Below are 16,661 nucleotides of genomic sequence, written 5' to 3' on the forward strand. Positions count from 1 at the left end.
CCCAATATGATGTTTGGGCCAGATATACTTGAGAAACAAACAGGTCAAATACACCCACCTGGCTCCATAGACATAGAAGCAGTAGATATGAAAGGTCAGGAGTGCAATGATGTCAGAGAGGATGGAAAGCGCTACAGTCAGGCCCAGACAGGCTGACAGGCCAACATACCAAAGGATCATCTCAATGAATGGAGACATCAGGTGGATATAGCCTGGTGGAAGTTGGAAGAGTAACACTGTACAAAGAGTATTTATTTGCTCTCTGGAGCCTCAGATGAAACACTTGATGGCCTCAGCTTCTCTCTCCCCCACCCTCACAGAATGTTGTTGCAGAGATCAGAATCAAGATCATATGAAAGTAAAAACAGCAAATTCTGTTAGACTGCCATCTTATATCTACAATGACTGGCAAATACCACTCATTTCCTTCCTGATCCTCTCAGCCCAGGTGTGGCAGTTTTAGTGAGACACACGAACACCTGCTCACCCTGTCCAGACAAGGTCATCTTGTTATTCATTTAATCCTCTGGGTACATTTTTCAGGAACATACTAATCAATTACTGATACATTTTCACCAAAATCTCCTACTCCAACAGAAACCACCGCAAAGGAGTTGTTGTGAAAATGGTCTGTGCAACATTTTTAGTGGCATGAAGCTTCTCTGATCATCATCAAGGTAGGGTGAAACCTTGGAAAACCAGAGCTCTGCTTCATTCATTAACAGAAGGAGACAGTCACAGGATTCTGTGTCCAACGTGGCTATTTTCCAACATAAAAAAAATATCCTTATGACCAGTGAGATTCTGTTTCGAAGTGGGGTGAAGAATGCAAACATGAGACAGTTAGAAGTGCTGTAAATTAAACTGAAGTCAGTTACAGGACAGGTCCTGTACTTCAACCCTCAAACTTTCCCCACCACCATGCTGTTGCACTACCCTTTGTAGGACAGATAAAAAAGTCTACAGGGGAACCTGGACCTTCACCTGGGCACTGACAATCACTGGTGCGAAATAAATTAGCACCACTATGTCTCTTACTTTTTGCAAAGTAACTAGGTGAGCACTGTACTTATTTGCATCATTTCCCTGTGTCGATTCCATGAATCTAAATTTGGCTCATGTTCCCAGACCAGAAAGATTCACAGACCAGTATGTCCTTGCAATACAAATTCTGATTCATCATACATCACTAGGACAATCTTAGACACTAGGGAGGGAGAAGTGAGAAGGAAAGATGAAAGGTTAAACAACTGCACTTACTAATCCACAGGTGAATGTGGTAAAGGAAGAACCGACCCAATACTTGGTCCAAAGCCCGGTTCATTTTTAAACCAGCTGGCACTCCCATTAGCCACTGAAGCAGGTCCTGGAGCTCTTTGGCTATATGCTACAACGTAAGGAGACAAGCAATGTTAGTTACTGGAAAGCTATTACACTGTACGTTCACAACACTCCTCACATGCACTGACAGAGGAACGGTGAGATTTTTCTAAAGCTAAAACCTTTGGGGAAAAACTGCCTCAGAGGCACAAAAAAATACTATAGGAGTTACATTAGAAATAGCATATACCTCACAATGAGCCAGCGATCCCTTTCTGAATCTTAAGATACCACCACCTAAGAGCAGGATCTCCTTAGAAGCCTTGTCAGAAATTAGATAACAGATTGTGCTTCTGACAACCCTTTTGCAGGGAGAAGAGCAACCTGAGTGATTTTCACAGAAGGCTCTCATGAGGTAATGATAACTCTTGAGAGCTGAGTAAACAGGTTACCCAAAGTAACATATATTAGAGATGATCAAATAGTTAAGATGGGTGGAGAAATCTGTCAGAGGAAGACTGCTACACAAATAGGCTGGGATTTTCAGAAGAGCTTGAGGTTATGTCTTCATTGACAATAAGGTGTATAGTTATCCTGCTGTAAAAACACAGTAGAGACAAGGCACTTGTAGTGTTTCCCATGAGATAAATTAGGTGAGGTCAGCCATGGGAGGGGGGCAAAGGGCAGATCTCGGGTAGTAACCTCGCAGTAAACACTACAAGTGCCTTGTCTCCACTTTGTACAACAAGAGAACTATCACATTAGTTACCTCGATCTAAAAAAAACATCTTTGTGTCAGTGAAGAGAAAGCCTAAGGGAGTTAGGTGCCCAAATCACATAAATAACCAAAATCAAACACATGCCTACAATGGTGGATTATGCAGGAGAATCTAGACTTGGTACCCAAGACCGATGGATTATGGACCTAATCTCCCAATGATGCATGTGCATAATGTCTTTTCATCCTAGAGTCACACAGACATTGCTGAAATTATAAACATAACAGACACACATACTTTTAGTTTAGTAGCAGTACATTTTCAACATGAACACAGTTTTCCTTGCCAACAGGATTGTCTGTTCATCTCATCCACCCTCCTTTGCCCTCACATCCCTTAAAACACTCATTGCAAGCCAGGGCTGGCTTGTATCAATGAATCTGGCCCTCACTGAGAAAGAAGTGCCAGATACTTTATAAATAGAACTCGGTTAATATTTAAAGTGTTGCAGCTGTAACTTAGCAAAAAGGGATTTTTTTTTAAATTTTAATTAAATATTTAAACGTTGAGAGCAGTCCTTCTGCAAGGTTGTTTTCTGGTACGGAAAATTACTGAAGTCCTTAGATGACTCCCGTTTGTAGTTAAATCCTGACTATTGCTAAGCATTCTTCCATGGTGTCTTGGTTGTTCTTGCTTTGTAGGCCTTGGGGTGTAGCCTCTTGTGGGTTTTTTGTTTTTTGTTTTTTTTTGCTGTTGGATGTTTTAGAGCCAATTGACAGCAAGAAGAAATAGACTAAAATACATGACTTTAAGAGTCCGATCTTCTAGCTGCAGTCGTTAATACTGAATGTGTCAGATATTAATAGATTAAATGTAGTACATTACATGGAAGTAATTTCATTAAGGTGCTATGGGAGCATCACCAACCTTGAGAACACAGTTAAAGTGGTTTAGATCAGCTCAGTCTGGAATGACTTTAACTGCAGTGCACCTTTCTTCTCAATAGAGACTTTGACGGTGGTGTGGCACCAAAGGAGAATGACAGGCCCGTTCAGGATAGGTAGCAGGGCACAAGCACAGGCAAGGACGAGCTCTTAATGGGTGGTCTCATAAAACTCAGAGCAAACCATAGCTGTTCAAAAGCTAAAAAGAACTGTCTTTCTGATATATGTTTGTACAGTGCCTAGCACAACAGGCCTTGGCTTCTAGGCACTACTGGACTAGGACTAATAATAATAATTATAATAATGAAATTAACATATTTTCTCCTTGTTTTATTTATGGATTAGCAGAATATGACTGACAAGGGACTTGTTTTAAAGTCTGACTTGAGATGCATTCAATTATCACTAGTATAGGATCAGAAATATTCAGCATGGTTTAATTGGGGCATGATCTGTGACAGATAATAAACAGGTGTCCACCCCAAAGAGCTTACAGTTTAAATCCATGAGCAAAACTAATACGGAACATAGACAGCATGGGGTCGGGGATTGGCCTTTATAACCACAACACTTCACAGAGAAGATAGGGAGTTAGAAGGTTTTATTTCTTTTTCAGACAGGGAAGAGGACTTAGTGTAGAAGATCCATTGTAAGGCTTTTGGGAGAAGGGGCAGCTTGGAAGAAGGCAGAGTCAGGAGCTGCCAGCAGGGAAGCTTGGGTTGAACAGAGAAAGTGGGAAGGTGTGTAGGAGGAGGTGAGGGCAGATATGGAACTAAGAAAGGTTATTTTCCACTATACATTCAGACAGCTGACTCCCAAACTGGCCTTTTATACTGCACAGAACTACTCCTTAGATGTCTCTGAATCACATCTGCTTCATTTACTGACAAAAGCAACTTGTTATTATAGTCAGCACTGCACAGCTAGTCAAGCTGTGAAAGAGGGAGCTGGAGTTGATGCCTTGTACATTATTGACAATTGTCAGCTAAGTGCTGAATCATTATCCCTGGGGATAATGAATAATGGGGGAGGAGCACAGCTTGATTTCCATACAGCAGGTTGGGCTTACAGTGCTGGCAGTTGGAAAAGGAGAAAGTGACATACCTATTATTTTTTAAAAAGCAACAGAGTGTCCTGTGGCACCTTAAAGACTAACAGATGTATTGGAGCATAAGCTTTCGAAGTGGGTATTCATCCACGAAAGCTTATGCTTCAATACATCTGCTAGTCTTTAAGGTGCCACAGGACTCTTTGTTGCTTTTTACAGATCCAGACTAACACGGCTACCCCTCTGATACTATTATTTTTTGTCTCCATAGACAGGGCCAATAGCGCAGCTGGGGGGGGGAGCAGGGAGAGCAGCCACTCCCCTGAGCACTCACTCGGCGCTTCCCAGCACATCCGGGTCTTCGGCGGCACTCACTTCGGGCTCCGCTGCGTGCATCTTGTGGCAGCGGCTCCTGTTGCCGGTGCTTCTCCTGCTCTCCCTGCCCTTGCTTTGTGGCAGCCAGGTGACGCTCCTCCCTGTGCCCGCGGGGGGTGGGGGGACACCTGCTATCTTGCTTGGCTGAGGACTAATCCAGCACGGATTTCCCACAGGCAGCTCCAGGTTGGCGGCAATTCGGCGGCGTGTGCTTCAGTCTTCGGCAGCAATTCAGTGGTGGGTAATTTGGTGTGGCGGGTTCTTCAGTCTTCGGTGGCAAGACTTGGGTTTTTCTTTTTTTTGTTTCGCTGCTTCGCAGTGGGTGGCACCTTTTTTTATACGTTCATTCCCCATGCTCTTAGAACCTGGCTACGCCACTGGACAGGGCTAGTGGGAAGGTGTGACATACCAGAGTGCAATCCACACCAGTGGGAGGCTATGTCACCCTTGCTATGCAATCTGAGGTGCCTTGCAATGCCTTACTGTTGCAGCTTCCAATCTGGACTGCTCACAAACAGCCTGCCAGCATGCAGGTCCCTTCCAAATGTATTTGTGTAACTGCGGCCTGCCAGTCACACCCTGACTCTCACCAGCCTTCGTTATACAGCAGAGTGCCCCAACACACTCCCAGTCCCGGATTTTCCTCCGGAAATGTATGCCTTATACTGCCCAGCCCTCTCCTGGACAGTCCAAATATATTAAGTCCATTATTTCTTTAAGAGAATAATATACACACAACTTGCCATCCTAAATGGAGTTAGTCAGACACTTTAGCTTAAACACACTAGATTAGATAAAACAACAAAGCAAGTTTATTAACTACAAAGAGAGAGATTTTTAAGTGAGTACAAGCAATGAGGTACAGGAGTCAGAAATGGCTACAAGAAAAATAAAGCTAAAACTCATTCTAGTGCCTGACAAACTACATTAGATTTAAAACAAAATTTCTCACCACATGATTCCAACAGTATTACTGACCAAACTCTCCAGGTCAGGACTCCCCCCCAGAGTCCAACAGCTGCTACTTTGGTCATCTCAGGTGCAAAGAGTGAGATGGACAAGGAGAGAGAGGAGGGGTCTCTTGGGGTGTTTGCCCCTTCTTTTTATAGTGTCAGTCCCTCTCTGAAAAGCATTTCCAGCTGAGAACCAAGAGACAGGGGCTGGTGGAGGAAGGCGACCTCATGCTGTTTCTTTCCTAAGATGCAGATCTCTTTGTCCCTGCCCCTCTTTCTTGCCAGCCTGACAGAGCTCCAGTGTGGGGGATAATGAATGCCAGATAGAATTGCAGCAGCTAGCGGAAACCCACTGCAGGATGGATCAGAGATTTTGCTGTCATATTGGAAAGCAAAATGGTGCTGTCTTGCTCCACATGGGCTGAAGTCATCAGGGTGATATTTCTGGATGGCTCAGGCCCGCCTCTTTTATGGGCACTTGGCATCTGATCCATGCCCTCTGAAGTCTATGAAAGAGCTCCCAGTGACTTTAGAGGCACTTTATGTGCCTATGGAGCCCACAGTGAAGAAACCAGGTTCCTGAAGCAAGGAGAAATTGTAAATGGCATGAAATCTCACTGGACATACCAGTAAAGCAATACCTTAGACAAACAGGAAGGGGCAAACTAAGAAGAACATACAGCAAGGGAGTAGTTCAAATCTCCAGGGAAGTAAGCTCTTGAGTGCACACCTCTCTGTATTTCTGAGACATCACAGGCTACTTAGGTAAGGGGCCAGAAGGAAATAATGGATATTGCAACATCCAAGTGGGAGTGAATGATTTATCTGCATGATTGAAGAGGAGAAAATGAGAAACTCCTACAGCACGCCCATCCAGGACAGGTGGTGCGGTCCAATGCACTTTGAGCAGGAGAGTGTCCATCTGCCATTGACACTGGGCAGATAGAACACTTCTTGAGTCCACCTGTGCACATAGGAACTGAGCCAAAGCCATTGTCATCTCACATTTGCTAAGAAAGCAGACTGCAGAGAGCACTAGAGGACAGGTGATCTTCCAGCTGAAACATCTCCACATGGGAACAGACTTCAGAATAACAATGCATAAAAAGGTTGAGAGTTTATGTCTCATATTAATCCTACCACTGGATCAAATATTAGAAGGGGAGACTTGTATTCCAGCCATCACCCTCTTTTTCCCCTTTCCCCGCAACATTGAACAGCTGAAACTGGGCCCACCCTTGAAAAAGTTTGACTAGACAATAGCAATGAGATACTAAAAGCCACGGGTCTCAAACACCCGGCCTGCAGGCCATCTGCAGCCCACAAGCCTCCCCAGTGTGGCCCGTGGAGCTCTGCAGTTTTGGGGCCGGGTCTCTCCCTTGGCCCCACCTACCGCCCCCATGCGCTCCCCCCTCAGGGGGCTGGCAGTGCAGCGGAGCTGAGTGGCATCTGCCTGCTCACTCCAGTGGCTGCCGGCCACTTCCTGCGGACCAGGGGCAGGGCGGGGCTGTGCCTCCATGCGCTGCCCCCGCCTTGATCACCCCTGCGACCAATGGGGCGCAGTGGGGGCGGTGGCACACGGAGGCCCCCCCGCCCTGCCTTGGAGCCCCAGGTAAGCGCCGCACCCCTGACCCCCTCCCAGAGCCTGCACCTCCACCCCTAAACTCCCTCCCAGAGCCTGTGCCCCCTTCCCACACACCCCTCCCACCCCCAAACTCCCTCCCAGAGCCTGTGCCCTGTCCCCACCTCCCCCAGCCCCCAAACTCCATCCCAGAGCCTGCACCCCAGCCCCCCCCCCACCCAAACTCCCTCCCAGACCCCAAACTCTCACCCCTTTCGCACCCAAACTCCCTCCCAGAGCCTGCACCCAAATCCCCTACCCCAGACCTCCTCCCCCACCCAAACTTCATCCCAGACCCTTAGGCAGGTGGGGGAGGGGTGGAGTTTTTTTGCGGGGCAGAGTTTGGGGGGGCAGGTTCTGGGCAGCATGAGTGGCATTGGCCCGCTGGGAGGATTTGAGGACTGGCACTGGCCCTAAGGTAAATTGAGTTTGAGACCTCCGCTTTAAGCTTGTGTGGTAAGTGCATGATAGACACTTTGCTTGCTGTGTCTGCAGCGCATGCAGAAAGATGATCACAGGAGTGCAACTAGTTTTGCCCAATATGTTATTAGTTGAGGAGCACTGAGCAAAGGGACCAACAACAGAGCAGCTGTGAGTTCCTCCCAATAAGTGGATGAAGAAGAGAAAATAAGTTGTTGATGGAATTCCTCATAAGTTGGACTGGGAGTCCCTTACCATCCAGAAGCTGGAGACAGTAAAATGAGGACTCCTGCAGCAGAGGCATTGTAAGACAAAAGGAAAGATGTCCCTCTTTCCCAGAAACCAAAGGGAAGGGACAGAGAAGGGATGATGTTGTGCAGCCTTATCACGGTATTCATCAATATGTGACAATGCTGAGTCACAAAAAGATGGAACACCGGCACATATTGACACAACATCATGACACAAATGTTGCAACTCAAGAGCAGGATGCAGGCACAGGAGCCAGCAAACAGAGCTGTAAACAGGGGAGTTTGAGTGGGAGTTTACAAGGGGAGTTTGGGGGAAGACTAAGGCAGGCAGAGGAACACACAGGCTACTGAAGGGAGTGTGCGGTGTTCTAGCAGCATCTTGGTGCTTGTTGGGGGTTTGTTTTGCTGTGGGTGGTGGTGTTTTGGGTTGGTTTGTGTTTCCCAGATTTACAGGATTTAGGTGGGAAGCCTATGACAGATACAGAGGCAGCAGTTGTAGTGACCCAAGCAGTGGAAGACACAATGAAGATGACTGGATGTGGAAGCTGCGGCATGTACGTGATCCTGGAGGGGGTACCTGAAAAGAGTTTTGTCTGCATGAAGTGCTGCCTGATGGAAGAAAAGATCCGAGGATTGGAGATGCAGGTGGAAACTCTGGTCAAGTTTAGAAGGGGGTTTGAGCGGATGATGGAGCAAAGACATGATGAGGTGGAAGGGAAAAGCTCAGACTTGCAGATGGAAGCAGGACCAAAGAACTCTGAGGGGAGACTGCTGGGTGAGGAAAGTGGACGGTGGAAGTGTGAGACTAAGCGAACCAGGCAGAGGAAAAGATGGGCTAGGGAAGGAGCAATAGAGCTCAGGAACAGATTTGTGGAGGTGGAAAACGAAGAAGGGGCACAGCAGGTGGTTGCTGAAGGTGAGAGGGCAAGGAAGAAGAGAGGAGCAGCTAACCCTAAAAAGGAGAGGGGAAGAGTCAATGGAGATGACACCAAACATGAGCCCCAGGAGGATACGGGATGGGTTGCAGAGGATTGCAAGAGTGAATAGGAATCGAGAGGACTTACAGCCAGAGGGAACAAGGGATAGACCGGAGAATCGCACCTTCACCAGGAAAAAGCAGGTCTATGTGACTGGGGACTCCTTACTGAGAAGAATAGACAGGCCTGTAACCAGAGCAGATCCAGAGAACAGATGGATGTGCTGTCTGCTGGGTGCTAAGATATAGGATGTGGACCTGAGGCTGAAGAGGATCCTAACGGGAGCGGGAAAGAATCTGCTGATTGTCCTTCATGTGGGAATGAATGATACGGCTAGATTCTCACTAGAATTTATCAAGGGAGACTATGCCAGGCTGGGGAAGACACTTAAAGAAATTGAGGCTCAGGTGATCTTCAGTGGGATTCTGCCTGTTCCTAAAGAAGGGCAACAAAGGTCTGACAAGATTATGGCAATCAGATGGCTCAGGCAATGGTGCTATAAGGAGGGCTTTGGGACGTCTTGCCACTGGGAAGCATTCATGGACAGAGGACTGTTCTCTCAGGATGGACTTCACCTGAGTAGTGAGGGAAATAGACTTCTAGGATGGAGGCTGGCACAACTGATTAAAAGAGCTTTAAACTAGGAATTGAGGAGAGATGGTTGGGAGATGTCCAGGTAATCTCCATGCCGGATTTTAACATTGAGAGGGAAGAAAACGAAGCAAGAAAGGATACTGTTGTGGGTAGGAGACTGGACATACGGAGGAAGGGTACTGTAGATACAATTCTAATCAGTGATACTGGCAGTAGAATGTCTGGGCCTAATCGGGTAAAGAATGTGAGCGAAGCCAAACAGCAAGAATTAAGATGTTTGTACACCAATGCAAGGAGCCTAGGTAACAAAAGGGAGGAACTAGAGTTACTGGTGCAGGAAGTGAAACCAGATATTATAGGGATAACAGAAACATGGTGGAATAGTAGTCATGACTGGAGTACAGGTATTGAAGGGTATGTGCTGTTTAGGAAAGACAAAAATAAAGGCAAAGGTGGTGGAGTAGCATTGTATATCAATGATGAGGCAGACTGTAAAGAAATAAGACGGGAAGGAATGGATAAGACAGAGTCTGTCTGGGCAAAAATCACATTGGGGAAGAAAGCTACTAGAGCCTCCCTTGAGATAGTGGTTGGGGTGTGCTATAGACTGTTGGGATCTGATTTGGATATGGATAGAGACCTTTTTAATGTTTTTAATGAAGTAAATACTAATGGGAATTGTGTGATCATGGGAGACTTTAACTTCCCAGATATAGACTGGAGGACAAGTGCTAGTAATAATAATAGGGCTCAAATTTTTCTAGATGTGATATCTGATGGATTCCTTCACCAAGTAGTTGCTGAACCAACAAGAGGGGATGCCATTTTAGATTTGGTTTTGGTGAGTAGTGAGGACCTCATAGAAGAAATGGTTGTAGGGGACAACCTTGGTTTGAGCGATCATGAGCTAATTCAGTTTAAACTAAATGGAAGGATAAACAAAAATAGATCTGTGACTAGGGTTTTTGATTTCAAAAGGGCTAACTTTAAAGAATTAAGGAAATTAGTTAGGGAAGTGGATTGGACTGAAGAACTTGGGGAACTAAAGGTGGAGGAAGCCTGGAATTACTTCAAGTCAAAGTTGCAGAAACTATCAGAAGCCTGCAACCCAAGACAGGGGAAAAAATTCATAGGCAGGAGTTGTAGACCAAGCTGGATGACCAAGCATCTCAGAGAGGTGATTAAGAAAAAGCAGAAAGCTTACAAGGAATGGAAGATGGGAGTGATCAGCAAGGAAAGCTACCTTATTGAGGTCAGAACATATAGGGATAAAGTTAGAAAGGCCAAAAGCCATGTAGAGTTGGACCTTGCAAAGGGAATTAAAACCAATAGTAAAAGGTTCTATAGTCATATAAATAAGAAGACAACAAAGAAAGAAGAAGTGGGACCGCTAAACACTGAGGATGGAGTGGAGCTTAAGGATAATCTAGGCATGGCTCAATATCTAAACAAATACTTTGCCTCAGCCTTTAATGAGGCTAAAGAGGAGCTTAGGGATAATGATAGGATGACAAATAGGAACGAGGATCTGGAGGTAGATATTACCACATCCGAGGTAGAAGCCAAACTCGAACAGCTTAATGGGACGAAATCAGATAAGGAACTGGCACATGAAATTGCAAGCCCATTAGCAAGAATTTTTAATGAATCTGTAAACTCAGGGGTTGTACCGTATGACTGGAGAATTGCTAACACAGTTCCTATCTTTAAGAAAGGGAAAAAAAAGTGATCCGGGCAACTACAGGCCTGTCAGTTTGACATCTGTAGTATGCAAGGACTTGGAAAAACTTTTGAAGGAAAAAGTAGTCAAGTACATTGAGGTCAATGGTAATTGGGCCAAAATACAACATGGCTTTACAAAAGGTAGATCGTGCCAAACCAACCTGATCTCCTTCTTTGAGAAGGTAACAGATTTTTTAGACAAAGGAAATGCAATGGATCTAATTTACCTCGATTTCAGTAAGGCATTTGATACGGTTCCACATGGGGAATTATTAGCTAAATTGGAAAAGACGCGGATCAATATGAAAATTGAAAGGTGGATAAGGACCTGGTTAAAAGGGAGACTACAATGGGTCGTACTGAAAGGTGAATTGTCAGGCTGGTTACTGGTGGAGTTCCTCAGGGATTGGTTTTGGGATCAATCTTATTTAATCTTTTTATTACTGACCTTGGCACAAAAAGTGGGAATGTTCTAATAACGTTTGCGGATGACACAAAGCTGGGAGGTACTGTCAATACAGAGAAGGACCGGGATATCATACAGGAAGATCTGGATGACCTTGTAAACTGGAGTAATAGTAATAGGATGAAATTTAATAGTAAAAAATGCAAGGTCATGCATTTAGGGATTAATAACAAGAACTATTGTTATACGCTGGGGACACATCAGTTGGAAGTAACAGAGGAGGAGAAGGACTTCAGAGTATTGGTTGACCACAGGATGACTATGAGCCGCCAATGTGATATGGCTGTGAACAAGCTAATTCGGTCTTGGGATGCATTAGGCGAGATATTTCCAGAGGAGATAAGGAGGTTAGTACCGTTATACAAAGCACTGGTGAGACCTCATCTGGAATACTGTATGCAGTTCTGGTCTCCCATGTTTAAGAAGGATGAATTCAAACTGGAACAGGTACAGAGAAGGGCTACTAGGATGATCCGAGGAATGGAAAACCTGTCATATGAAAGGAGACTCAAAGAGCTTGGCTTGTTTAGCCTAACCAAAAGAAGGCTGAGGGGAGATATGATTGCTCTCTATAAATATATCAGAGGAATAAATGCCAGGGAGGGAGAGGAATTATTTAAGCTCAGTACCAATGTGGACACAAGAACAAATGGATATAAACTGGCTATCAGGAAGTTTAGACTTGAAATTAGATGAAGGTTTTTAACCATCAGAGGAGTGAAGTTCTGGAACAGCCTTCCAAGGGCATGTCTCTCTCTCGGGTCCTTGCACTGTATCCTCCATTCCCTGATGCTGGCAGCTCCCCTGTATGCTCTGGCTACCCAGATGGGATCAGAGACACTGAGCACCCACAGTCAGGCTCCTTCACTAGGAAGTTTAGACTTGAAATTAGACGAAGGTTTCTAACCATTAGAGGAGTGAAGTTCTGGAACAGCCTTCCAAGGGGAGTAGTGGGGGCAAAAGACACCTCTGGCTTCAAGACCAAGCTTGATAAGTTTATGGAGGGGATAGTATGATGGGATAGCCTAATTTTGGCAATTAATTGATCTTTGATTATTAGCAGGTAAATATGCCCAGTGATCTGTGATGGGATGTTAGATGGGGTGGGATCCGAGTTACTACAGAGAATTCTTTCCTGGGTGCTGACTGGTGCGTCTTGCCCACATGCTCAGGGTTTAGCTGATCACCATATTTGAAGTCTGAAAGGAATTTTCCTCCAGGGCAGATTGGCAGAGGCTCTGGGGGTTTTTCGCCTTCCTCTGCAGCGTGGAGCACAGGTCACTTGCTGGAAGATTCTCTGCACCTTGAAGTCTTTAAACCATGATTTGAGGACTTCAATGGCTCAGACACAGGTCTGATACAGGAGTGGGTGGGTGACATTCTGTGACCTGCATTGTGCAGGAGGTCAGACTAGATGATCATAATGGTCCCTTCTGACCTTAAAGTCTATGAGATGCATACATTTTATGTTTTTTTGCAGCTCTACTGAATGACAAAATGGTCCTTTACCTGTTAAAGGTAAATTCTACTTAGATAATAATTTACACACAAACACAGTATGTTCCCAGGACAACACACACACACACAATTAAATTAAATTAAATTGGCGCGAAGGTTGTATGTATGTTCAAATTACACATTCAAAATATAAGAAATTAGGGGCTCGTCTACATGGCTAGTTAGTGCACAGCAAGCTGGGGTGTGAACATACAGTGCACTAGCCCTGCTATGCACTAATTATCCTTGTAGATAAGTCCCTAGTGCCAGAAAAACAGGATGCTATGTGTCATGCTCATTCTTAGGTAATTTATACTGGCCATTTAGGGCCTGAGGTTGGAGAATGGCACAGGAGAAGGTGAATTCCCCAATCTATCATTAGTACACTTGAGAGAGAATTTCAGTGTTACCTACCCTGACTAGCTACTGCCCTCAGAACTCAACACCAACATGCTCTCACCAAACTTAGCTGCCTCAGCTTCTCATGTTTTTTTCCCAGTTTAATGATTTCTGAGACCTAATTGGGCTAACTTTTCCCCCCTCCCAGATACCCCACTAGAACAACAGCTTGAGGGCACTTCCTGTTAACTCTGTAATAAAAGTGTCCTGGGCAGATAAGCACTCCATTCTTCAGCCCTTAAAGTTATTTACTGTGCTCATGATGTAATTGTTACCTTGTGAGCAGGAAGTGCCCTCCAGAAAACATCTAATTTGTATTCATTGGATACTCAGAGGAGAGCAATGTTACATTTGATTAGTCTCAACAGGTTTGGTTTGAAGATTTAATCGCTTTTGAGGAGACCTAATTTTTGTGACTTCAGTCAATGCTTTTCTTCTCTGCATGAAATCCTCATGCACAGGCCCTGCCTCTCTACAATTACCACAAGCATGAACTGCTCTTCACTTTCTACACAAGAGATTAAGTACAAACGATTCCAGGCAGACTTACATCAGCCACTGGGATGAGAGTGTCGGCAAGCTGACCAATCCGATTCTCTCTGTAGAGCCAGGACATCAGCAGTATTCCCAGAGCCATGTCAATGAAGAGAGAAACAAAGATGTTGGCTTTCCTGCATTCAGGAGAAAGAAGAACAAAATTAGTGCACAGGAAGAAGGCTGTTTCGTGTTTGGATAACTATCATCACCAGCTTCATTTACATAGCGCTTTTCATTTCTGAAGGCCATCAAGACTCTTTACTGAAGATATACACCAGGAGTGGCCAAACTGTGGCTTGCAAGCCTCTTTTACCATTAAAGTGCAAGCCCTCTCCACCTACCAGACTGGGGGGGAGGGAAGCTCGGGACCTCTGCTTTGCAGGGGGTGGTTGGATAGGAGCTTCTGTCCAGTGGGAAGGAGGGTCTCAGGGCTTCAGCCCTCCGGGATACACCTGCCAGGGCTTGGGGCTTCAGCAGGAATGGGGCTAAAGCCCTGAGGCCCAGCTCGTGTGCGCCAGCTCTCGAACTTCTGAAGACTGTTGTACGCGGCTTGGAGGGTCAATGAGTTTGGCCACCCCTGGTATACATAGAATAGGGACTGCTTTCCTACCACTAATATACTACTGTCTCTAGGGTCAAACAGCATCCATGCTAAGCCAGAACACTACACAACAGGTTTTCGCAGGGGGACTGAATAGCTGGATTGAAATTCCAAGAGGAATGTTAGGTAAGCACTCAAGTGGGATTCAGCTATGATAAATTCATCATCATTTTGAGCATTTAATTTGAGATCAGAGGCCTTCCTAAAAGGTATGCTTCAGTTAAGAACACAAGAAAGGCCGTACCAGGTCAGACCAAAGGTCCATCTAGCCCAGTATCTGTCTACCGACAGTGGCCAATGCCAGGTGCCCCAAAGGGAGTGAACCTAATAGGCAATGATCAAGCGATCTCTCTCCTGCCATCCATCTCCATCCTCTGACGAACAGAGGCTAGGGGCACCATTCTTACCCATCCTGGCTAATAGCCATTTATGGACTTAGCCACCATGAATTTATCCAGTCCCCTTTTAAACATTGTTATAGTCCTAGCCTTCACAACCTCCTCAGGTAAGGAGTTCCACAAGTTGACTGTGCGCTGCGTGAAGAAGAACTTCCTTTTATTTGTTTTAAACCTGCTGCCTATTAATTTCATTTGGTGACCCCTAGTTCTTGTATTATGGGAATAAGTAAATAACTTTTCCGTATCCACTTTCTCAACATCACTCATGATTTTATATACCTCTATCATGTCCCCCCTCTTTTCCAAGCTGAAGAGTCCTAGCCTCTTTAATCTTTCCTCGTATGGGACCCTCTCTAATCCGCTAATCATTTTAGTTGCCCTTTTCTGAACCTTTTCTAGTGCTAGAATATCTTTTTTGAGGTGAGGAGACCACATCTGTACACAGTATTCGAGATGTGGGCATACCATGGATTTATATAAGGGCAATAATATATTCTCAGTCTTATTCTCTATCCCCTTTTTAATGATTCCTAACATCCTGTTTGCTTTTTTGACCGCCTCTGCACACTGCGTGGACATCTTCAGAGAACTATCCACAATGACTCCAAGATCTTTTTCCTGACTTGTTGTAGCTAAATTAGCCCCCATCATGTTGTATGTATAGTTGGGGTTATTTTTTCCAATGTGCATTACTTTACATTTATCCACATTAAATTTCATTTGCCATTTTGTTGCCCAATCACTTAGTTTTGTGAGATCTTTTTGAAGTTCTTCACAATCTGCTTTGGTCTTAACTATCTTGAGTAGTTTAGTATCATCTGCAAACTTTGCCACCTCACTGTTTACACCTTTCTGCAGATCATTTATTAATAAATTGAATACAATTGGTCCAAGGACTGACCCTTGGGGAACACCACTAGTTACCCCTCTCCATTCTGAGAATTTACCATTAATTCCTACCCTTTGTTCCCTGTCCTTTAACCAGTTCTCAGTCCATGAAAGGACCTTCCCTTTTATCCCATGACAGTTTAATTTACGTAAGAGCCTTTGGTGAGGGACCTTGTCAAAGGCTTTCTGGAAATCTAAGTACACTATGTCCACCGGATCCCCCTTGTCCACATGTTTGTTGACCCCTTCAAAGAACTCTAATAGATTAGTAAGACACGATTTCCCTTTACAGAAACCATGTTGACTATTGCTCAAGAGTTTGTTTTTCTATGTGTCTGACAATTTTATTCTTTACTATTGTTTCAACTAATTTGCCCAGTACCGACGTTAGACTTACCGGTCTGTAATTGCCGGGATCACCTCTAGAGCCCTTTTTAAATATTGGCGTTACATTAGCTAACTTCCAGTCATTGGGTACCGAAGCCGATTTAAAGGACAGGTTACAAACCTTAGTTAATAGTTCCGCAACTTCACATTTGAGTTCTTTCAGAACTCTTGGGTGAATGCCATCTGGTCCCGGTGACTTGTTAATGTTGAGTTTATCAATTAATTCCAAAACCTCCTCTAGTGACACTTCAATCTGTGACAGTTCCTCAGATTTGTCACCTACAAAAGCCAGCTCAGGTTTGGGAATCTCCCTAACATCCTCAGTCGTGAAGACTGAAACAAAGAATCCATTTAGTTTCTCCGCAATGACTTTATCGTCTTTAAGTGCTCCTTTTGTATTTTGATCATCAAGGGGCCCCACTGGTTGTTTAGCAGGCTTCCTGCTTCTGATGTACTTAAAAAACATTTTGTTATTACCTTTGGAGTTTTTGGCTAGCCGTTCTTCAAACTCCTCTTTGGCTTTTCTTATTACACTCTTGCACTT

At 44.7% G+C, this 16,661-nt stretch overlaps 1 protein-coding gene across 4 annotated transcripts in view; it reads right to left on the reverse strand.

Moving 5' to 3' along the window:
• Nucleotides 1–16,661, reverse strand: part of PIGQ (phosphatidylinositol glycan anchor biosynthesis class Q) — an 82,785-nt gene that overhangs the window by 47,897 nt on the left and 18,227 nt on the right. For all 4 annotated transcript variants that reach the window (XM_039492249.1, XM_039492247.1, XM_039492248.1 and 1 more), the window contains exons 4-6: nt 13,857–13,977; nt 1,261–1,387; nt 59–212 (exon numbers count right to left, since the gene is read on the reverse strand). In XM_039492249.1, coding sequence (XP_039348183.1) covers nt 59–212; nt 1,261–1,387; nt 13,857–13,977 — 402 coding nt within the window. The remainder of the gene's footprint in view (nt 1–58; nt 213–1,260; nt 1,388–13,856; nt 13,978–16,661) is intronic.

This window comes from Mauremys reevesii, linkage group 10 (genome assembly GCF_016161935.1).
Source record: "Mauremys reevesii isolate NIE-2019 linkage group 10, ASM1616193v1, whole genome shotgun sequence".
Classification (NCBI taxonomy): domain Eukaryota; kingdom Metazoa; phylum Chordata; order Testudines; family Geoemydidae; genus Mauremys; species Mauremys reevesii.